Source organism: Epinephelus lanceolatus, chromosome 9, assembly GCF_041903045.1.
Source record: "Epinephelus lanceolatus isolate andai-2023 chromosome 9, ASM4190304v1, whole genome shotgun sequence".
Taxonomy (NCBI): Eukaryota; Metazoa; Chordata; class Actinopteri; order Perciformes; family Serranidae; genus Epinephelus; species Epinephelus lanceolatus.
Window position 1 is genome coordinate 11762021 of NC_135742.1, and position 23855 is coordinate 11785875.

The window sequence follows — 23855 nt, forward strand, 5'->3', positions numbered from 1 at the left end:
GACTGTAGCCCCCTCTGTTTGATTCTCTCTGAAAAAAAAAGTAAAGGTTGAGCTACTGGGGATAAAAGTCACTGTAGCATGTATGTTATTGTGTAGCCTACAATGCTGTGTTTCTAATACGTAATTAGCTTACTTAGATTACACAAATATCGCTGGGTTTAAATATTTACAGTATGACCCATAAAATATATTGAATAAATGGAAGGAAGTAAAAAAAGGAAATAGGTGCCCTTCTCGCTGGAGTATCCAATGACATTTGTCACTGCGGCAGATACTGAACAGAGATGGTGTATTGAATCAAATCATGTGGCTAATTGTAGTAATGCTCCCAAACAGGGGCAGGGGCCATTTTTTTTACTGGTCCTGTAATGTTATCCCCACTGCTCGCAGTATCCAGTCTGCTTATTCCACCAGTAGAGACTGACCTCTGGTGGTGCGTGCTGTGCACTACATCGCTTCAATACAGCATCTCTGTATCAGTTTAATAGAAAGAGGAACATCTGTATTTTTGATGGTATTGAAAATCATATTTTCAGGACTTCTAAATATCCTGGTACACTGTAATACGTTGATGCAGCCCAAGCCTAACAAGTATCACTTGTAAATATTGTGATTTGTGTGCTGTTTAATTATTTATGACAGAGTAATGAAAATGAGCCAAAGAGCTGGAGGTAAACATGGAAATAATGCAGGTGTTCGAATGTGCAGGATTTGTAAGTGGCAAAATAATCTTTGTGTACTACCTTATGCTGAAAATAGTAATTTTAACCTTGATGTATTATACAAGGATTTACAAGGATATACAAGGTTTTGAGAATGAGAAACTCAGGTGGCTGCTGGAAGTGAAGAAATTGTACTGAATGTTTTTAGAGTTGTTCCAATACCAATACCAATACCAGTATTGGAAAATGCCTCTGATACTGCCTAACATGATGGATCATTGGCCCCTGTGTGAGTCTATGCACTGATCCAATAACACATAGTTTATTAACACATTTTAAATTAGTTTCACACCCGGGTGAAGCGGTAATTTACCCATAAATCTATTCCTCTTCGCTGCTCTGAAGCAGTAGCCCTCACAGCAAGTTGTATTGTGCAGCCACTGTTTTAGAGCAGCCAAGAATAATTGATTTCCAGTAAATAGTGTAACCTTAGGCGTTAGCCAAATGTCCAGTTAAATACGTTCTATAACATTCATTATCCACGTTTTTCCATGGTTTGCAAAATAGGTTAACTTCAGTCATGCCTGACAACAATGGTTGCAATCATTTAATTTCCATCCAGGGTTACTAGTATACAGCTTTTATTTATTTATTTTAATGTCATCGTATTGGATTGGTGTCAGGCAATGGACATGTTCAGGTATGGAAAAAATGGTATTGGAACATCCCTAATTGGTAATATGTCCTGGTAACAAGGCATGATCATGGTGTAATGATGTGTTTTACATGTTAAAAGTGTATCTGAATTGCTGTTGTTCATCATCATATCACTACATTTTGTATCAGCATCTGTAAATATCTGTAATGCCATCATATTTCAATCACCCCTTTAGCACTGACTGTAAACAAATTACTCCATCGTGTTTCATCATTTAGCCCAAGAGGCACGGCAACCACAGACTGCAGCTGTCTGCAATAACAAAATCAGCTGGAGCAAGTTGTGGAAAAGAAAATCTGTGGGAATCAAGATCCTGAGTGAGATAAACGAGTGAGTGAGATCTGACTGCTGGCATGGGAAAGCATAAGTGGCTGTGTGGGCTTTGAAATGATGACGCTCAGAGCTCTTTCCCCTGGAGAATAATGGGCTGAAATGTGGAGAGGCTGAGCACAAGGAAGCGCGCACAGAGCGACACACGGCTTTTCCGGAGACACACACAAGCCAGCGGTGTCTCCCATCAGTCCCTGAGCGCACACAGAATGAATATTTTTTTCAATTTGAGGGGGACGATTGTGAGGCAAATAGCAGAGGACAGAGCTGTTGCAGGTATGTTTTCACAGATGTAGCCTAGTAGGAGATCGTGGATATCTAGAAGTTGCCAAGACTTTGCATGCACTGTATATACTCCATCACTGATGTTTGATTTTGGACAGTTATAAGAAAAATGAATAAATATCTTATCATTAGGGAACTGTTGTGGTCTAATTCCAATGCAATATTTTTGGCAGATGTCTGTACCAGCCATTTAAAGCCCTGGTAAGACAGATTTGCTTGTTTTTTTTGCTGAGTGCTATGTAATTGTTATGGCATTCACAAGCACAGCAAAGTTGCACTTTCCACCTCTTACCACCAGATGACTCTGGCTGAGGAAGACACAGTGTACATGGAGCACACCATTGCTTATAAAACAAGAAGCAGCAGTCTTATTTGTCTAGACTCAAAAGCTTCAGTCTTGCATCTTTAAAACACAGACAAGGTGACATGAGGGGTGAGCAAAATCATGACGGTGCAGAATTACAGTTGCTATTGTTAGGTTTAGTCATTTCACTAAAAGCCTTTTGATTAGTTTCCTGTCAGCATCAAACGCATCCTCAATAGCCTCCAAATCAGTGCAAACTTCTCCGGTAGATGGCGAGGCACCCATGGGTGACTTGAGCGCCCTGCTGCTGCTGCTGCTGCTGCTCTTTCCTGGGGAGGAGATGATGCTGACAGGAACCAGCAAGGGACCACAGCGCGTTTACATGATGTCCTTATCAATGTTACATGACAGAAGACAGCAACGGAAATAACCATACGAAGCCGTACTTACTGTGATTTGACGTACAGTGACAGCAGCTGAAAAACGGTTAACGCGCGCTAATTAAAAAAAATCTGCTTTACAATCCATATATGACTAAAAATAACAGTTCATCCTCCTTCCGCGCTGCGATGTAGTTCGTCAACACGCGACTAAAGTTGTTGCTAAGCGACAATGAAGTCGCACGGTATTGGTGGCGGTTTGGGGCTCGCGCATTGATATTTAAATTAACTGTCAGGTGTACGATAAATTAGAACGGCTTCGAAGGCGTGTCAGCCAATCAGCAGCGCAGACCGGGACTAGTTTTTCCTCATAAACCTAAATAACACAGCATGCGAGCGAAGAGAAAGTTAGCTAAGTACTGTCAGGCAGCTAGCTTGTCAAACACCGGTGTTTATCGCCATGACGATCTATATTGATTCAACTGGACGTTCAAGCTAACTCCGCTGGACTCTTGTCACACCGGACTCGACTTCCCTCCCCTTTTTAATTACCATTTTCCAAGCATGACAGAGCTTACGCAGCGGCGCGTTGATGGGAAACATCCTCTTTCACACAGGCAGCACTGTACAGGCAGTGTATGGAGGTTATCAAAACCAAACGTGTGTTCACGATGATGGGACCTCGGTCAGACACAGCCAGGTGAACGAAGTTAGGCAGAAGTCAGCCCATGTGACTCAGGCTGTATGTTCCTCTGGGGAGCCTGACTTCACTCACAGTGACTGGTGCTTATTTGTAAGTTTATTTACCTTGTGTTTGTGTCTGTTATTGTGTCTTTACTGTCTATTGCTATTTAAGCTTGTCTCAAAGGAATTTATATTTGTGTGTTACTTTTCTGGGTACTCTTCATGACCTAATACTGTGGAAGTTAATTTGTTGTATCTTAAATGATGTTTCTATAAAGTATAGTGTAGTATAACCCTAATATTAATGCTGAACTTGATCTGCAGTAGCCTATATGAATCTATCTTGGCCATTTTCTTATATACCTAAGTATATTGCTCTGTAATATATCTGTCATGCATAGAAGTAGCTTTATTGGCTTTGTGTGTCACTAGCAAACTTTCTTTGAATATGATGAGTGTGTTTCAAAGATTACCCAGTGTCTAAATATCACATTTTCTTGTATAACCATAAGGAAAACTTACATGACTCAGTGTTCAGATGGAAAGTTTAATTACAGAACATAGCATTTAGCTATTGCTGATTATCTATGCATTGTAATCTCATGTACAGTAAGTGTGACATCCATCTTGGGTCTACCGTAATACATACTTTAAATGAAGACTGCATATTTTTACAGTCAGTTTTCATCATGTTTCTGTGATTCTCACTCTGCATCTTGTTATTTATTTAAAGACCAATTTTGCCTCTGCCCTGCATGCACCTTTTTTTTCTAAATCCATCTGCTTTCTTTGGTCTGAATCCACTGTATTCTCTCCATTAAGTGGAGACAGTCTCATACCGGGAGCGATTCTATTATTGTGGTCACTTCGCCTCATCCATTAAGCCATCCCTCAGAGATTGCACACTCTGTATTTTTTACAAGCCTCATTTTAATCTCATGCTAGACTTGCACTCATCAGCTCTTTCTCTTATTTGATCTTGTCATCTACTTCTCCTCAACCTCTCCTTTCCCCCTAAAGTAAAGGAGGCATTGAGGACAATGTGTTCTTTACACTCCTGCAACGACCTCATTTATTTCCTGTTTTTCCTCTCCTCACCAGCACACTAATTCATCATATCTCCACTCTATTTCCACTATCTTCTGAGGGTCCGTGCTTTCACTGTTAATCAGGGAGAGCATGTCTCTGGGTGCTATTAGTCCACTCAAGGCTGCCCACACTCTACTATGATGGCCACACACTCAAATACACAGCTCTGTATTACCCGCTGATTATTCCCCTTTGAACAGACATTGGGGGGGGGATCAAAGCAATCTCAACAGGAAACACCAATAAATCATGTGATTGGACATGTAAAGCCAGCTGTGAAATAAGCTGAACATTGATTTGCTCAAGCAGAGACACGCACACATGAATGAAGCCCATCGTGTTTAGCCAGAGAGAACATGCATTCTTGTACATACATCACAGGTGTGGTGGAAATGTCAGTGCCCTATTTCTGAAGTAATTTTCTTCTCCCTGTAAAATAGGTTTAACACCGCCTTGATAAGGGGATCTTTTCTCCCCCCGCATAAGTCCTATACACTAAAGTGCCTTCAATAAACACAAAGGTACATAATAGCTGCTTAACCCACTTGAAATGCTACTTTCCACTTTATCAGAATATATAGTATAAATAATAAAACACCATCAATTGGGCATGTGTGAGACAGTGAATGCATTAATATTAAACTGTACAGTTAAAGTGTGTCAGTGTAATCCCACTTTAGTTAAAATGCAGCCCATTGCAGAGGTCTTGCTGAACTCCGAGGAGAGTTAAGCTGCGACACAGGCAGTTAATGTAATCATATTAACATCCTTGCTAAGTCTTAGAGAGGTGGATTTTTAATAAGTGTGTTTAAACTCTCTCCCTTCCTTTCTCCTCCATCTCTCTGTCCTGTCCGTCTTTTCTTTCTCTCGCTCCCTCTTGCCCCCCCCACAAGAGGCAGCCATGAGCCCTCCACGCCGATCATCGAGCCCTCCACGCCGATCATCGAGCCCTCCACGCCGATCCTCAAGTTCCCATGGTGACAGGTAATTTCCCGAAGCACTTCACTCCCCTGCTTATGACACAGAGTGACATGATGCGAGCATATATGCACACAGTATATACATGCCATTATGTAGCCTGTCCTGGATGCACTAGACACACAAACACATGCACTTACTGTTATGTACAAGTAGGTGGGTTGTTTTTTCATAATCGTCTTTGCAGTGAGGCAGTTTTTAAAGGAACAGTTCACACCTAAATCCAAAATACATATTTTTGCTCTCACCTGTAGTGCTGATCATCTGTCTGGATTGTTTTAGTGTGAGTTGTCGAGTGTTGGAGATATTGGCCGTAGAGATGTCTGCCTTCTCTTGAATATAATGGAACTAGATGGCACTCGGCTTGTGGTGCTCAGAGCACCCAAAAAATATATATGATAAACTCAAGTTAATCCACAGACCTTGTTGTGAGCAGTTTAATGTAGGAACTATTTTCTTTGTACTGAACTATACCAGCCAACTATGTCAATGCACGGAAGGAAGTGTGCATCAACTGCTAGGTCACCTTGCACTACTGAGCTTGGCTGAAGACGGCGCCATTAACGTGTACACCTCGCAATGCCTTTTCCCAGAAATCAGTACCCAGGTACTCAAGATGATTCACAGACCTTGTTGTGAGCAGTTTTGTGTAGGAACTATTTTCTTTCTACCAACCCACCAACCGTATCTCCATGCAGAAGGATACACACTTACTTATGGTCAAGAGTGCTTGTGACAGCGTGAGAAGTACTTGTTAATGGCGTCATCCTCGGCCGAGCTGTAACGTTAGCTAGCTCAGGGATGCTAGGTGAGCTAGCAGTCAATGCACACTTTCTTTGGTGCATTGATTCAGTTGGCAGGTGAAGATCGGTAAAAAGAAAATAGTTCCTACATAAAACTGCTCACAACAAGGTCTGTGGATTATCTTGAGTTACTGGTTTATTATTTCTGGAAAGAGACATTAATGAGTTTTTCAAATGTATTGTTTTGGTGCTTTGAGCACCACAAGCCGAGTGCCGTCTAGTTCTATTATATAGTAGAGATGGCAGACATCTCTACGGCCGAAAGCTCCAACACTCAACACACACTATGACCATGTAGATTAATAAAAAGCAGGTAAGTGGAAAATATGTAGTTTTAATTTTAGGATGAACTGCCCCTTTAAGTTTCCCATTTGATGGTGGGAAACTCTTTTTTCTCATTGAATAATGCATGCAATTGTATAAGTTCATTTTATTTTGTTTAATAATACATGACACACGACAGTTACATCAAATCATCTGGTTCAGACTTTCATGCATGAATTGCTTTGATTCAGCGTATCAGGTCCACGTTTAGTGTTTCTTTCACAAAATAGATCATGTGCGTTAGCTGTTTCCTCAGCTGTGTTTGACACTGTAGACAGAGTAATGCAGGAGTTCAGCTACTGCAGAATGTTCGTTCAAGTTTTTATAGTACTCAGAAGACCCATTTCATCATCCTCAATAAATCCATGTTGACTTGGAATCAGTATTCATGGAACAGATCGATGGGCCTCCTCTTCATCTTTGTCCTTGCTGTGTTTTCCTCTTCGCACAGTTTATGTTCCTAGATGAAAAAATTGGCATCTGGGAATTTCAGTAGAACAAAAAGTCCTCCTGAACATTGATTGATTTGATTTCAAACGCTGTTCCTACTCATTATACAACCCTTTATTACATATAGACTTCCAAGAACACTCAATTCTCTCCCCAGTAATGGGCTTTACAATGATTTATGTGTACAAATGATCTCAGGTGCCGTATTGTTGCATGTTAACACAGAAGATTATAATAAAATATCATTATAATGTAACAGAATCTCAAGCTGGCATGTTGATGAGCAGATTTTGCCGTCCTCCTCATCATGCAGGCCCCCCACTGAGACCCTGCAGAGGAACAACAGCAGCAACTCTGGTGTTATTCTGGACATCTCGGCCCTCAAGATGGCAGAAGTGGACACTGAGGTGCCTCCTCTTCCACCTCGCTATCGCTTCAGGGACTTGCTGCTGGGGGACCAGACATTTCAGAATGATGACAGGTAGCATGAAAAGCACTGTTAGTTTACGTGCTACTGTATATGAAAGTCTGCTCAGGGATATTCCTGGCGGGGACTTTGTGTTTGTGTGTGCGTACAGACACCTAATTTATGTTCAAATCTCGCGGGATACTTCAAACACTGTTTTCAACTGTTTATTTTATTCCACACGTTCCAGGAGAGACTTTTTGCTGAGTGTTGCAGTTTATATTGTTGTGTTCACATTCCCCCGAGCTGCTTCATCTACTTCATTTACTGTTTTCCTACATTTCCCAGAATGACTTCTCATGACAGCCCCCTGGAGACGTGGCGTGACTCGCATTCAGCTGTTGGTTTTTTGTGTAGGTGGGTAGAGCAGTGGAAATAGAAACAGAGTGAGGTTTTTTTTTGTAGTGATAAAAGTTAGAGTCTTGCAATGTGCACAGATCCTGTGGCTGTGGAATATTTGGAGCACTGTTACAAAGAAATATATCTTTCTCTCTTTGTGATTTTGACCTTGTTAAATTGTCACATTGGCACAGTTTGGAGGAAATGTGTTAAGTTGATTTCTCATTAGTTCTGAGTGTAGTCGTTTTTAGACTGCATTTTCCTCTCGCTCTGAACTGATCATGAAAGAGCCCGTCTCTTGGCCCTTGACTGGTGCTACAGTCACTAGAGCGCTGGAGTGCTTTGGAGTCTCCTAAGAGTTAAATTATTGCTGCGGTTGAACAGACACACCAACAGATGCTGTTTGCTGCCCAAGAGGGGGAGAATTAGCCGAGCATCAGCCCTGGCTGAGGACTGCAGAGCTCTCCATGGTGCTGAAATGAGCCATCTCACTGAAGGATCAGCAGTCACCTCGGTAATGACTTGCACAGAGCAGGATAGCGCTGCTTGATAGTTTTCCTGTTGCTTTGTCACTAACTTTAAATCTAATGCTTACATGAGATTCTTACTTGAACTTTATAAGCTTGTTAATTCCACTGTGGTCTTATTAAAGAGAGCGTTCATATTTTTCCTGTAGGGCTGCTTATTAGTCTAGATAGTTTTGATGTTAGTTACCTAGTGTTGAATATATCATGTCTGCCTTCTCTTGAATGTAATGGAACTATATTGCACTCAGATTGTGGTGCTTAAAGCCAAAAATACATACTATACAATAAAATACAATACTACACCCTTCAACTGTATCAGGCCCTGGGGCCAATCACACTTTTTTTAAAATTGAATGCCACTAGTGGAAAGAAATTGCTTGCTGCACCCTTTTATTATCTCCAGGCAACCATGGACTCACCTCCTTATTCTAACCTTCCCATGTAATGAATTTATAGTTTTATTTATTTTAGCTATTTGACAGTCATTAGTATCTAGTTACTAAAATGTTAAGGCTGAGGGTACTTGCTCTACCTCTGGTCCTGAATTTAGAAAAGAGACATTGCGGCATTCGGGCACAGGGAAACATTGAGACCATAAAAAAGAGAGTGGGTCATGGGGAGTACCACCAGTTGGTCCAGGAGCTTCGCCTCCACGATGGCCATTTCCAGTCATATTTTAGGATGACTCGGGGCAGTTTGAAAATCTGCTGTATATCATCAGGCAGTAGAGCTCTGGGTATCCAGCAACCGCTATCACCAGTTTCTCCTCCGTTGTTTACCATCTGTAAACGTGTTGTCGTGACCACCACAGATGGCCAACCTCTCAAGTCATCTGATTGGACAGTGGGAAAGAAGATGACGAAGAAAAGGATGATGTGGGGTGTTTTTCCGCTTTGAGTTGAAGTGTTTTCGACTCGAGGAGTTCAGAATTCACTTCGACAAAAACGACAGGCGCGTAAAGCGCAGAAACGTTAGGCATGACGCAACGCAAAAACCGCAAACAAAAAGCTTCAATCTCATTAAAAACAATTTACAAAAAGCCACCCCAGCTGCTAAAACGCTTCCTGTGTGATCAGGGTCTCACTGTGCAGAAGGAAGCATGCATCTACTGCTAGCTCACTTAGCAACACTAAGCTAGCTAACTTTACAGCTTTGCAGCTCAGCTGAAAAGGACGCAATTGATGTTCGCATTTTGTGCCATCACAAGCACGAGCCTCTCATCCACAAGTAGATGCATGATTACATCTGTGTGGTTATACAAGTGGAGGGTGTAGTTTGATAGGAGGACAGTGCGACATGAAACTGCTAACAACAAGGTCTGTAGATTCATTTGAGTAACTGGGTGTTGATTTCCGAATCTGAGGAGACATTGCTGTTTTTCAAAGGTTTTTGGGGGGCTGCGTTTTGAATTCTATTATATTGGAGAGAGGGCAGACATCTCCAACACTCTGCAACCCACACCAAAACAATCTAGACTGATTAAAAGCACTACAGGTTAGAGCAAAGTTTGTATTTTTGATTGTGGGGTGAAGTGTTTCTTTAAGACTGTGTTCACCGTTGTAGTCGGTTAATTTTGGCAGCCGCCTGTAGCCTGAGGGCGTTTGACATATCAGACAGGGTTGATTTGTAATCAGCCAAGACTGTTGCCTTGAGGACCAAGTGTGCTGCGCTTCTTTGTAGAGGAGCTGATAAAAGAGAAAAGAAAAGGCAGCGGTCTCACCTCAACTTACAGGGTCAGGTCAGTGCACTCAGAGAATGAGGGTTAAATGACTGAATAAACATTACATTTAACTGTTTGTGTAGCTGGCCCTGCCTGTAATGGTACTGCTGATTGAAAGTTTTATCAGTGGTAGTATTTGACATCTGACAGATGTCGCATTGTGTGTGTTATCTCACGAATCCAGGCTTCTTTGGTTGTCTGCAGCAGCAGCAGCAGCAGCAGCAGCAGCAGCCACGTTTCAGCAACGAGTCGATCACCTTCAGTGGCTTTTGTGTTTCGTAATTAGCTTATTGATCTGCATCTTGTAAAAATGGACATTGAATTTAATTACTTGTGGGGATTCATTTTGAACCAACAATTTTGTTTTAACTAAATGGAAGTTTCATTTTTGCCACCATCCTCTCTATCTCTCTCACACACACACACACACACACACACACACACACACACACACACACTGTCTTTCTGTCTTTCTGTTCCCTCGCCCTCCGTCTCTAGGGCTCCTTGCAGTAAATTACTGTCAGTATGTTTTATATCAGTGCAAGGCCTTTTGTCTACAGATCGCATTCAGAGCAGCGGCTCGGTGTTTGACCATTTCCCCCCCACACACTGGTCTGCGTGCTTTCCCAGGGGATGCAGTGATTTCTCGGTATTCAACTACAGATCTTCTTGGCTTTGTTTTTCTAGCTGCATACCAGTCATCAGCACTGTTGACATAACAAATAGGTTGAAGACAAAGACAAATAAAGCAGCATTGACTGACAGTATAGATTACACTACACAGTAATTACATGGAAATACAGTCAGCACACATTAACATTTCTCTTTTAACAGACTATCACGTATGCTGCTTCTTGTAGACCTTGAGATGCTAGAAACGCTGCTTGATACTGTGTGTGTGTGTGTGTGTGTGTGTGTGTGTGTGTGTGTGTAGTTATGTGTGTTTTGTGTGCATGTTTTCATCCAGTAGGTCCCCTGAGAATTGTTTGCTGATCACTATTCGATTGCAAAGGGTTATTAGGGTTTGTTGCTGGGCTACTGACACATGTAAGCCTGAGTGTGTATGTGTGTCTGTATCCACTCGTGTGTGTGTGTGTGTGTGTGTGCATGGTAGGTCTTGTGACAGAGCTATATACGGCCATTCACAGATGTTGAAAAAACAACAGCCTTTGTTTCTGCAAAACAAATAACAGCTGTAAACCGCAGCTGCTCACACACACCTCTGCACAATGTGTGTTGGGAAATGAATGAAGATGTAAAAGAAGAAAACACTGTTATTGATACTGTCTTAAGGCTATTTTCTGTAATTACTAGTTTTCAAGCTCTTGAGTGGAAACAGAAGCGGACGACGTCACTGGGCTCTGGTGACATTCAACTGTATTCCTTGGTCGATGGGCTTTTGCGTGCTGTGCTCATGTGTTGCGATGATGATGATTATTTCCTGATGCCTTGTCATGCACAGAGCCTCCAAACAAATTAACCCACAGAGGGAGAGTCAGACCCCTCCACCCCCTTCCGCTCGCTGCCCTGATAGCCTTTTGCATCTGTTTCATGCATCTGTCATAGTGGGCTATGAGAGTAGAAGGCAGGGGTAGAAAGATTCAGGCAGTGATAACTCACTAGACATAATAATATTACTAGAAGGGAGTCCCGTTAGGCAGCAACAAGAGCTGTCAGATGCTCAAACAGGTTGTAACGGAACAGTTTGATGTAGTTATTTAAACCAACTATAATAAAAATTGGAAGGAGCTGTGTTTCCAGTAGCCCATCCTGACACCTTTTTGTTTTCACTTCCACAACAGAGTGGGCGATATTGATAAAGTCCACCATCATGGTGTGTGTATTTTTATATATTGCAGTGATGTGATTTGGTGAATGTTCAGGAAAATCAATTGAGAAACTGTTTATAGATAAAATCAGCAGACAGAAATCGCCGAAAGCATCAAATAAAAAATTTCCATTGAGGTATGACATCAGGTATTTTTAGACTGGAGGAACTTTTCCATAGTTCTAGGGACCTTTTTCTAAGAACCCCCCTTTTTTTTGAGTCTGTACCGCAAGAACTAAGGCCCAATCTAATTTCTATCCCTTAAATCTTCCACTTGGTATTGCATGCCCTTGTTTGCGAGATAACCCTTGATGAGGGAAGTGAGAAATATTAGGGTAGAGATCTTTCCCTAAGAAATGAGACACCACTTCATGCAAATCGGCGTGACCAACGTGCAGGCATACGTCACGCGTAGTAGCGACACAAGATACTGGTTTGAAAATGCCGGCTCCAGCACTTGTGTTGTGGCGTGTGCTATGTTTATTCTTCTCCGTCTGATGAATCAACGGAGAAGAAATGCTGAAAACAGGAGGCGCCTATGATGCCTTCTAGTTCTGATCAATTTTGTTCGGGTAAGTCGATTTGTTTAAATATTTCGACACTGTGTTCAACCGAGTTGCTGATGAGTTTACGCTAGTCCAACCATCTGTTGTTTGTATAGCCTACATTCCGATCATACAGTAACAAATTCTTTTCCAAAACTTGCCGAAGTTGCTGACTTCACAAGGTGTTCTGGGAAAATCCATCTTCCACTTCGTTGAAAGTGTGGGTCAGGGCTCCCTTGGAATCTAGGGTGGGTTTTAAGTGTTGGAAACCACTTCCACTACCTCAGTTCTGTTTTGGGACACCACTAGCATCAATGTGAACGCGCACAACCAAGTGCAAGTGAGTATTTCTAGGGGAAGTGTGGGTATTGGGACAGGCCCTAAGAACGATCATAGATGTTAAAGTGCTGTTTTCAGGGACTTTTTTCTTAGCTCCTAATTCAGTGGTACTCTACCAGGACATGAGGAACGTTGAGTGATATAAGTGTTCGGTGATTAGTCCAGACGTCATAAGTGTACAAAATACTGCCAACAAGAAGAATACTGTCATTTCTGTAAATCTGAGATTAATGACATGTTGCATTTATTTTGGTTTTGTCCTCATGTGGCAACTTTTTGGACGACTGTCAAAAGATGGCTTGCATCAAGTTCAATCTTTTTTTTTTACCATGTGTCCTCAAACAGTAATATTTGGTTAATTAAGAAATGGTTGTCCTAGCATTTTAGTGTTTAAAGTGTTGTTCTGTAATTTGTATCTGATTTGTTTAAATTTAAAAAAAAAAAAAAGTGTACATTGACTGGTCGAACACAGCCAATGCATCACCAGCAACCACCATTTTTAAAAACCTGCTAGCCGTGCACACAGCAGAAAACACAAACTGCTTGTAACAAAAAAAAAATGAAGAAAAGGAAGGCCAGTAGTGACTTCCAGGGTTTACTAAGCATCTTTTCGAGGGAGGAAATACACCGCAGTTTTGACTCCTCAAATCGAAGTTGATGTTACAATACCAACTGCCAGTCGATTTCCAGTTTGTCACCTGGGAGTTGACATTTTAGAGTGTATGAGCTGTCTGGATGCAGCTCTGAATATGGAGGTGGCTGAGCTAGCGGCTAGCAGCTAACAGTGCTAACCCCATGAACAGTGGTAAACAACAGCAACAATGCTGACAGAGCTAATGTTTTTTACCTAGGGGAAAACTGAAAAATGGGCACCACACTCCTGCACTGATGCTGTCCGAATATCATTGGTGTCAATGCACACACATGCACTAACATGCACGTATGGCTGGAGCAGCCAACCATGACAAACCAAAGAGAAGATTGGATTACAATACACACACACACACACACACACACAGGGAGCATGACTTCATTATCTGCACCGAACACCATTACTCCACTATATCTTTACATAGCAGATAGAGGTTTGTTGCTATATTAATGCTCTGGTACACTTAGTGCTTCTCAGTTGTTGATTTTTTGCTTGAGAGAGCACCACATCACAGGTTGCACGTTATGAGCTGTTCAGCTGACGGCATTCGGAAAAGGAATGTAACATTTGAACAAATTTTAAAGGGCAAAGTACTTAAAACGACTGCAGCATTTCACCAGACAGAAAGATTAGAGAAAGGTCTGACAAATACACACAACACTGTGTAGCAGAATTTAGTTTTTCGCATATTTTCTACTATGCTTATCATCTCTGTGGTAAAATCTCTGCTGGTTGATAGATTTCATATAGACTTACTGTTTTGTCATGATCATCCCAACCCTACTTCCAAACACATACTGTAGATCAGTATGTCTACAGTGGTGATATGTTGACAACCTGACTTCTTAATATTGTTGTATGGAGTGATGTCTTCATGTCTTCATGCCCCCAAATGTCAACATAATTAGACCCAGAATCTTCCTTTGCCACAATGTCCAATGAATGCGCTCGTTGGCTGTGTGTTTTTATACGTTTTATAAGTTTCTCAATGTGTCATTCCAACAGTATTAAGGCAATAAGCCCGTCTGTGCTGTCAGAGTATGTGTGTCCTCATATTTCCGTTCATCTGTTAGTGTCTGCGATGTTGATGTGGGCGTGCAGTGTGGATGTGTGTGAGTGTGGGGGGGTCTCCCTGCTGAGCTGTCATTATCTCCAGGGTTGGGTGTAAGAGGGCCGTAATTACAGTTCGGCTGTGTGGGTGCTGAGAGGAGCAATCACACTGAAGTCATGAAGTCTGACAAGCGACTGGTCTGTGTGTGTGTGTGTGTGTGTGTGTGTGTGTGTGTGTGTATGTCAGTATTGTCTGTGCAGGTGTTGGTGTCTGTGCTCTCAGTGTGTGGACACACCGGTGTGTGCACCTGTGAGTGTCTGATTATACATCCGAGTGTGTGGGTTTATTTCTCAGTCTGTCAGCCAGTGGAGGGGGGGCCAACCTCAGTCAAAGTCAGAAATAGAAGCAAGCCACCGAACGCTTTTATGCACGCCGACAGAGTTGAAAAACGAAAGAGCAGCGAGAACAAAATTGGTTCCATCTATCCCTCCTCTGCGTGTCTAATCTTGTTTGGGGTTTTTTTCTCCTCTAATCAAGGCAGGATGCTGATGGGAGTAATGTCGACAGAGTAAACGGTGTTAATTGGTCGCTGAATCAACTCTTAGCACCTCCCGGTGAGTCAAATAGTGGCACTTGGAATGGTGACCCAGCACTGACGCATGTTCTGCTGTCGAGCAACAGCTAGTCCCAGACACGGATCATTCACTCACACTACTGTGAAAATGTTTGATCTCTAATATGACAGCTTGACAGCAGCGAGAGAGGGCTTGTTTTTAGCTTAGTGATCATCGAATTTGCTTTATTTCATAAACCCAAGTTGCTGATGTTGAATATTCTGAAGACACAGATTCTCCCCCAACAATTTATTTATAGTAAATCAAGAATGTTATGTTTTGACATGACAAAGGAGGTTACATCTCCTGAAGGCCTCATAGATTTTTTTCCCTGTCCAGGCAGATATCACAGAACCAAACTCCGAGTGGAATAAAGAGACAACAATTGCACACTGACACTGGCAGCAGCTGTTTGTTTGCGCTGAATCTGTGGCAGAAGTGACTGCTGGGATTTGATGCTTGGCTGATTTCCATCTGAGTTTAGGAGGCTGATTATAAGATAGAGAACAAAGACAAAGAGCGAGATGAGGAGCAGAAGGAACACACAAAATCCCAGAGGAAGGGGAAGAGGAAGATGACAGATAGAAGATGGAGGAGGAAGGACCAGAGAGATAGGAGGAGGCAGACTGATGAGTGGCACTGATATGAAGCTGATGATGAAGGTGATTCGGTTCAATAAGTCACACAGGACTGGGCGCTTGCAGGCAGTGTTCACTGTGCAGGCCCTCATGCTTCATGCCAGATTCCTGCAAATAGGGTGGTAGCTTGGTTTTTAAAACACTGTATGTGTGCTGTTTTTACAGGTATCATAACTATGTAACTTCCTGTGTGTTTCCTACAGTATCATGATGGGGCTAGCTCAGTAATCATGATGATGATCATTATGATACTGTATGTGAATTCCAGTTTTGGCTCAATGGAGCATTTCTCTTAAAGGGATACTTGATTTTTAACCAGCTCTGTATCATGACAGTGAAGTTAAAGTATGTATAAATGAAATGTGGTAAACTTCCCTTTATCTTACCAGTGCCTAGATCCCCCTGCTTATCTCCCAGCTCAAATATTTGCTGGCTCTAGGGCTGTTGCTCAAACTACAGATTGTACATTTTCGTATGCCTGCCTCCACTGACACAAAGAGTCAGGGCTCCAGACTAACTTTTTTTTTAGTAGGAGCACTGTAGCCTCTAACCGAAAATTTTAGGAGCACTAGCAGAAAATTTAGGGGCACACCTTAAATCGTGCTGCGACTCAATTATTCACATTTTTTGCCATGTTAACTGTATTACTGATAAATGCTTTGGTAATAAATAGACAACTGACTTCACTTTGAAATTACAAAGTGTTGTTTTATTTCAAGTTTACAACGTCACAAATTGAACAAAATTGAACTTTCATGAATGCATACAAAGTATGAAAACAAAGTATGTGGTCAGTAACCTTCCTCACCTACCTCCTGTTATCACAGTAGAAAAAATGTAACAAAACTAAACAAATGCATTCAATTTGATCATTTGTAACGCGCACACAGCTCCTGCAGTGTCGTTGCTAAATATGGGTTAACAGTTACGCCGTTCTTTTCCAAAAGTTCAATCTGTCCCTTGTACTTGATAAACGGTAGCTCCTGCTTTGTGATGAAATATGTAGTGTTGAATTTGACTATCATTTCAGCCTCCTCTGCAGATTGTATTGTAGCTTCCTGCCTGTGAAAGGCTGCTGGAAGTGGGGATTCTGTTTCATTTGAAAAAGTTATCATTGTGTTTCTTTAGTGTATCATGTTTGAACTGTGCAGTACCGGTTGCTTCTGCAAACTTTGTTTTCCCTGCATATTTGGGGCCATATCTAGAGTGCTTAAGTGTAGATTGGGCTTTTTCTGTTTGTTTGTTTTTAGTCTGTATCCAAGTTTTCCTCTGCAACTTTTCACTGTGCAGGGCCTGGCTCTGACACAGGGGTGAAGAACATGTTTCGCCATCCTTGAACATGACGTTGGACACGACCACAGCTAGAAACATGATGATTGTCGATAACGTGATCCTCTCAGTTAACTAATCACTCACTCCCGGATCCTCCCACTCTCACACACATTGGCCCACACTGGGGGACTGGCTCCCTCGTTTTTCAACATAAAAAAATACGCCTGCGAATTTGGAGGTCGCACACGAGTGAGTAGTTGTAAAAAATATTCGCACTAACTCCAAAAATGTGACCAATCTCAGACCAAACCCATGTCAAACTGTAAAACTAGGCAGCGCTGATCGATATAAGCCAAGATTCTGTCACTGTGTTGCCTATTTCTCACTTTAAATGTCTTCATAAACAAATTTAATGGCCAGAATACTGTTTCCTGTATTGTGAAAACACCAGCTGACAAAACTCAGATCAAACGGTAAAACTAAACAGTGCTGATTGAATATGAACAAAGATTCTGTTACTGTGTTGCTTGTTTCTTGCCAAAATATTTTAGAAACATATTTTATGTTACTGTTAAGCTGCCATTTGTGATTGTTTGTTACCAACCAGCTGCCAAACAGGGAAGCTTGCATTATATCACCAACCAGTGGGAGCATTTATTGGTCCGATGCGGTGCAATACATTCTGATAATTGTAGGTTTTCTACCTCCTGTTCAAAAGCAAATGCCACAGCCTTTTTCTCTATTTTCTCTGGTCATGCAGCACCAATTTCAAAAGTATTTCTACTGCAGAAACAGCCCTGTTCCTTCCAGCAGTGAAATATTTCTTTAATAAGTGAGTTTGCTATTTTGCCTTCTCATTATAGTTGTGACTGCTACTCATGAGTTCATGATTTTAAGTCAAATTGTGTTGAATAAAATCTACATCTCAAGTATTGGGGGGGAAATAACTTAGCCCTACAGTGTCCCAATGTCATCTCACTGAAAATTCTGACGTACTTGAAAGGCTGAGTGTTGTTACTGGTGACATGCACGGTTCCGCTTAGCAACTAGAGCTTGCAATTTAGACCATAGGTGGCATTAGTCACCACCATCAGCACAGAGTGGGTGGGTGACACTTGAGGGCTGCTAGACTTGTTCTCATCAGCAGCAGAGTGGCTGCGCGTCTTTTGGCACGCCTTCGGTTTAGGAATTACCGCTGTTATCACGGTGAAGCAGAGGCCCCGGACCTGTTGTCCACATTCTGTCTTTTTGTCACGTTCTGTGTTTCTGTCAGGATTTGTGCAGCCACTGAGCAGAAACTGGATTGTGAACAACTGAAAATGAGGGAGTGCAGAGGCATTTCATTCCTGAAAAGCTCAATTTGGACAATTTACGCTCTGATTTGTTTCCTCTTAACACAGTGGAGGTATTAGTGAAAGTAGCACAGAATGCCTGAGCTGAACAAAACGAGCGTGCATGTCTCCTAAAGCGCCTTTATTGGTGTTCATATGAAACCATTTGGAACATTACAGTGGCTGAGTGCACAGTCTCAGAGGGATAGCTCAAATGGGACGTAGAATTAAAGGTAGGCTGCAGAGAGAGAGTCATCGGAGGGGTGCTCGGAGAAAAATAAGATGTCTTTTGCACAGTAGAAATTGTTTTTCTTCTGGGCCACTGCTTCGTTGTGCCTGGAAATCTCTAGTGCATTTGCCGTTTAGCCCCTGTTCTTTGTCTTGCCAACTTAATTAGCATCGGTGGAGCTGGCTTGTCAGACTTCAATAGGCAGTTGGGATGATGGAGGCATGTGGATGAGGGGGGTTCCAGTGTTGTGGGTTAGCGTTGAGACGTACAGCGTCACATAGAGGATTGTTTAGGAAGCACAGAGCACAGTTTCTTCCACTGGTTCAAAGATACTCAATCAAATATGCAGGGTTTTTTTTAATGCAAAACATTTCCTTGTTTTTTAATCAGTTACAGAGTTTTTGCCTTGATTATAATCAACTTAAATACCAACAAATCACATCAGTGTGTCACGTTTGCATTTGTGTAGCTGTTAAAAGTTGTGAGGGGATTTTTTCAAGAAAATGATTGAGAATCAATATGTGGCTCACTGATAATGGATTTGCAGAATTATTTTAGTGAAGAGCTGAGTGGCAACCCTGCAGTGATGTTTTTTTTCCCCACATACTTTCTGTTTACTTAGACATTATCCAGCAATTACACGTGTTTATTCAGATACAATCTTTGTTGTTCCTGCTTTCAGTATAATACAGTTTAATAAAATGTGCCTTATTTGTAAGTTATAATTTTTTTTTATACATCCAGGGAATTTCAAGACATGAATATACAGTATTCAGCTGTAACAGTTGTTGGCTCATTGCTCTTGATTCTTACAGTCCTTAAAATTTGATTGATCCCAACGCCATCGATTCTGCTCATTGGTCCGATTCTTTATCAATCCCCTCGCTGATTCCTCATCAATTTCCTGCGTGGGAGAAAAAGTAATCCCCTGCAGGCTTTCAGCATCAACGCAGCTGTTTAATTATCTCTGTCTGAGCACAGTGTAGAAACAGAGTCAAAAAAAGGCATGCGTGTGACTCAGTCTGTCTGTCATTATCCAAAATGGATGAAGTGAGAGAATATTTGTACAGTATCCTATCTGCTAAGCCTGCCTGCGTGGCGCTGATATTATTATAACATAAGATATTTACCCTCGCTAAGAGACGTGCTGTTCAGTTGGGAAGCAGTGGCACTCGTGTTGAATGTGTTTCAGTTCTGGAATTCAAGCCTGTGTTGCATAGAAATGTGTTTCAGCATGTTGCAGGTGTTTCCACCCTTACATGAATTTTTAATTTTACAGACATTACAAGCAGCACTGTTGTCATCTTTCTTCGTGAAATGAAGACACACAGTTGGACTGTTTCCTCCTCTCTGCCATGGCTTAGTTAAGTTTCCAGCAGCGTAGACAGATGAGTTCGATGTTGTTCATTGCAATGAGCAACTGTCAGAAAAACATGCCGGTGTCAATAAAAGGAATTGATAAGCTGAAACGGATATGATTCTAATGGATCAGATAATTTGGTACAGCCTCTCAATGTTGTGACATAAGACATGAGATTGTTAAGTATTATAATGTCTTGATTTTTTTTATAAACAGTGTGACGTACTATATGAGTACTGCTTTTCTAACTGTTTTAGCTCAGTAACAGGTCAATTTGGTCATTATAACCACATTACCAATGATTTTTTTTTCTCAAACTTTTCTAATGTGTTAATACTAGACTGCAATTAATAATTGTCATTGCAGATAAATCTCTCAGTTATTTTGTCTATTAATTGATGAGATGTTGGTCTATAAAAATGTCCAAAAAAAATAGCGAAAAATGTCAATTAGTGTTTCCCAAATCCCAAGATGGCCTCCCAAATGTCTTGTTTTTTCACAACCGAAAGATATTGACTTTACTGTTACATTTAAGAAGCTGGACTCAGAAGATTTCGACTTTATTTTTTCTCTACAAATTACTCAAACCTATAAATCAATTATGAAATTAGTTGGTTTTTGATTTAACAAATGACAACTAGTCAATTAATCGTTGCAGCTCTAGTTAATAATGTATCAAAGATTAAAAATAATCTTGATTTTTAATTTTAAGTGTAACGCTGAACTTCATTATCCTGATCAGAATCGGGATCAGAAATACTTTATTGATCCCTGAGGGGAAATTATGATTCGTTACAGTTGCTCTGATGTAAAGAATAGAGAATTATAAGAAGTAAGACTAAGTTGAACCGAAACTGCCGATTTCCATTTGTTTACAGTACTCTATTCTTCTTTTCAAGAGCAATTGGGAAATTAAATGTGGAACACACCACCTGTTATAGCTCAAACAGGATTATGTGATCATACCTCTGTCATCTCTGACAGCCATCTCAAAGCTTTTTTTTTTTTTTTTTTTTTCCTTTTCAACCCAGCACCCTAGCAATTAGCTTGCCTCGCTCCATTGAAATATTGTGAACTTTAATGTGGCCCAAACTAGCTTAAGGTAACATCTGCTCCTTCTAAAGATGATTTGTGATAACTTATTAAGAGATACTACCACATTCGACAAACAATTAACATAATTCAGTATTAACTGTGGCTCCGTATAAAGTGAATAAATGTGATGTTTCCCAGCTAATCCTCCACTGGTCTGTCTCTAACAACGCAGTTCACACATTTTTTTTTTTTTTTTTTTAACTTCTGATTTAATACTTTTTCGCTATGTCTCATGAAACTCTTGTGGTTTTATTTCTCATATCAATACTTTGGCAACAGGAACAAACCCTTTTTCTTCTGGTTACATGTTCAACACCATCTCTGTATTTCGCTGCACTTTATTTTTTATTTGTTTTTGTGTATTTTGCATTGTTTCTGTTATTGTATTTTTTGTATTTTATCTTGTGAAACACTTTTTGAGTCCTCTCTCTGAGAAGTGCTATATAAATAAAATTTACTTTACTTACTTACTTCAACACACAGTTGCTGAAGACAAAACTTTAGCTAACACTGGTTGTTAGTTGTTACAGACACAGACAGTGCAACAGGCACCAGAGCTCTGCAAAGACTTTTTAGAAAATGCTAAGTTTACATTAGTTAAATATATGTTGAAAAATAAATCAGTATTTGCTAAACTGAAGGCACATTACTTAGAACCAGCACTGGCAGTTAGCCACCAAGAGTAGCCACTGGGACTAACCACAGTCAGTCTATGGGACTAACCAGCTTAATACTACTTCCGCTATCTCACTGGAAGATGCACCCATAATCATTTTTCTACAGTAGTGCCCTCAGGAATAAGGTGGATACATCAGTAGAATAAAACGACAATTAGAGATGTACCGATACCACTTTTTCCTTCCCGATACCGATTCCGATCCCTCAACCTTAGGTATCTGCCGATACCGAGTACCGATCCGATACCAGCGTGTAAAATAAAAATGGATGGAATATGAATTGTTGTATGTCTCAACTCCTAAAACTCTATGTAAAATATTAAGAAATAAATACATAATAGTAGAATGAATGCCATAAAACTTGTTTTTAATTATTATTATTATCCAGTGTTGACACAGATCAAGACACAGGTTAAAGTGCAGCCACACAATTTGGTAAAAAAGACAATTTAAAGGCTACAGTCTAATGCTTTTTAAACTCCGCTCCGTTTCCGTTTCATTTGCCTGTAGCGTAGCTGTACTCGCCCATACCCGATACCGCATTTTAGGCAGTATCGGAGGCATTTCTGATACTGGTATCGGTATTGGTACAACTCTAACGACAATAGAATAAGAGTAAACATAAGAAATATGTAGAGTTATGTGCATTGTATGTCAAATTAATATATACATTCAAGAGGTGAAAAATGTTGATGCACAGTTGAATAATTACACCCAATAGATAATTATGAATCATAAATGCAGTTGGTTAAAAAAGTCCAAATGCCAGTCTACTGACTCAGAGCAGAGTTGTACAGGTTAATGGAAACCGGCAAGAATGACTTCCTGTGTCTGACCAGCACATTGTGGAGTTGGTGAGAGACATTGAAACACCTTCTTGGTAACAGAAATTGAGCCAAATGATAAAATGTATCAGCAAAAATCATTTGAACACTCCTGATTAATGACAGAAAACCTCACCTTTCCTTTTTTGTGACATTGTGAGTAACTAGGCCATTATTCAAACACTTCAGGTACAAGGATCAACCTTTGACAGACTGGGCTGTAATTTACAACTTAAGAAGACATTAAAAGTTGTTGCTACTATGCAGTTATGAAATTTTGCAGCTGCTATATTCACATACATAAACATGAGCCGGCAAATAAAAGCTGATTGTCCTATTTTATGCAAATGAGGACAACACCAGCAGCACCACTCTTTTCTGGCGCAGCATCAGAGCGCTTGTTTTATTCATGAAACTGTTGAACATGGCCTGTTTGTCTTTAATGTGGCCCAATAAAAGTGCCTGCTTATTTTCGGAGAAGTTTCAAAGGGAAATGGTAATTGCATCCTAAAAACTCCAAACAATCATATTCAGCAGTTTATTTGGAGGCATGTGAGTAAACGCTGCACATGTTTCCGCACAAGCTGGAGTACTACTTCTTCACGCTTCAACAGGGACTCTCTCATCTCTTCAGGGCACATATGGGAGTTTGAAAGAAATGATTTAATGGTCCCACAGACAATTTGAAGATGATGGTACTTTTTTTTTAAATGGATGAACCATTGGCTTGGGCGAACCCACTTTACACAAGTGAACATTCACAGAGACATCTTCATTTTGGAAGAGAACATAAGGTTGCGACCAGTAAATGGGTAGTTGAACCTTTTTGCACGAAGCAGCCTTTGGCAAAACAGCAGTCAGCAAGCGAAAGCCTCCCCGTGTGTGTGCGGTGCTCCACTGCGTGTGTACACTCCTGTGTGTAAGCCTGCCAGTGGCATTGGCTAGACTTCTTCCTCCTCTCTGGCTATGCTGAGCACAGGCAGACAGCTCGCCCACAGCAGTGCCAGCTCACTGCCTTAATATGTTTTGACAGAGGAAGCATTATCGCAGCTCTCGACGCCCATCTGCAGCACGGAGCATGAAGCTGAGGGGCGCCCAAAGATTACGCAGCTTTAGAGGGAAGCCTGGTCGCTCACCAAGGCTCTCCTAAATTATCTGGCCCATCAGCGGCTAGGGTGGAGTATCTTTAAAAAATTAAGATACCAGTACCAATACACTGAAAGTGATAGAGATACCAGCAGAGTTCCTAATTTGATGCCTCTTTTTTCTTCTTCATTTGATACTCATCATGTGAATGGAGGCATTCTGTTGGGTAAAATGCCACCAGATGCCATCAGTGTG

The 23855-nt window shown here is 41.0% G+C and overlaps 1 protein-coding gene across 15 annotated transcripts in view; it reads left to right on the top strand.

Moving 5' to 3' along the window:
* The first annotated feature begins 203 nt into the window (after positions 1 to 203).
* Positions 204 to 23855, top strand: part of kcnt1b (potassium sodium-activated channel subfamily T member 1b) — a 126165-nt gene continuing 102513 nt past the window's right edge. For 14 of the 15 annotated variants that reach the window (XM_078170551.1, XM_078170552.1, XM_078170556.1 and 11 more), the window contains exons 1-3: positions 204 to 1986; positions 5346 to 5436; positions 7321 to 7488. In XM_078170551.1, the coding sequence (XP_078026677.1) occupies positions 1920 to 1986; positions 5346 to 5436; positions 7321 to 7488 (326 nt within the window). In that variant the 5' untranslated portion in view covers positions 204 to 1919. Of the gene's footprint in view, positions 1987 to 3335; positions 3473 to 5345; positions 5437 to 7320; positions 7489 to 23855 lie in introns of those variants that run through there. The other variant, XM_078170557.1, reaches the window with a different exon arrangement.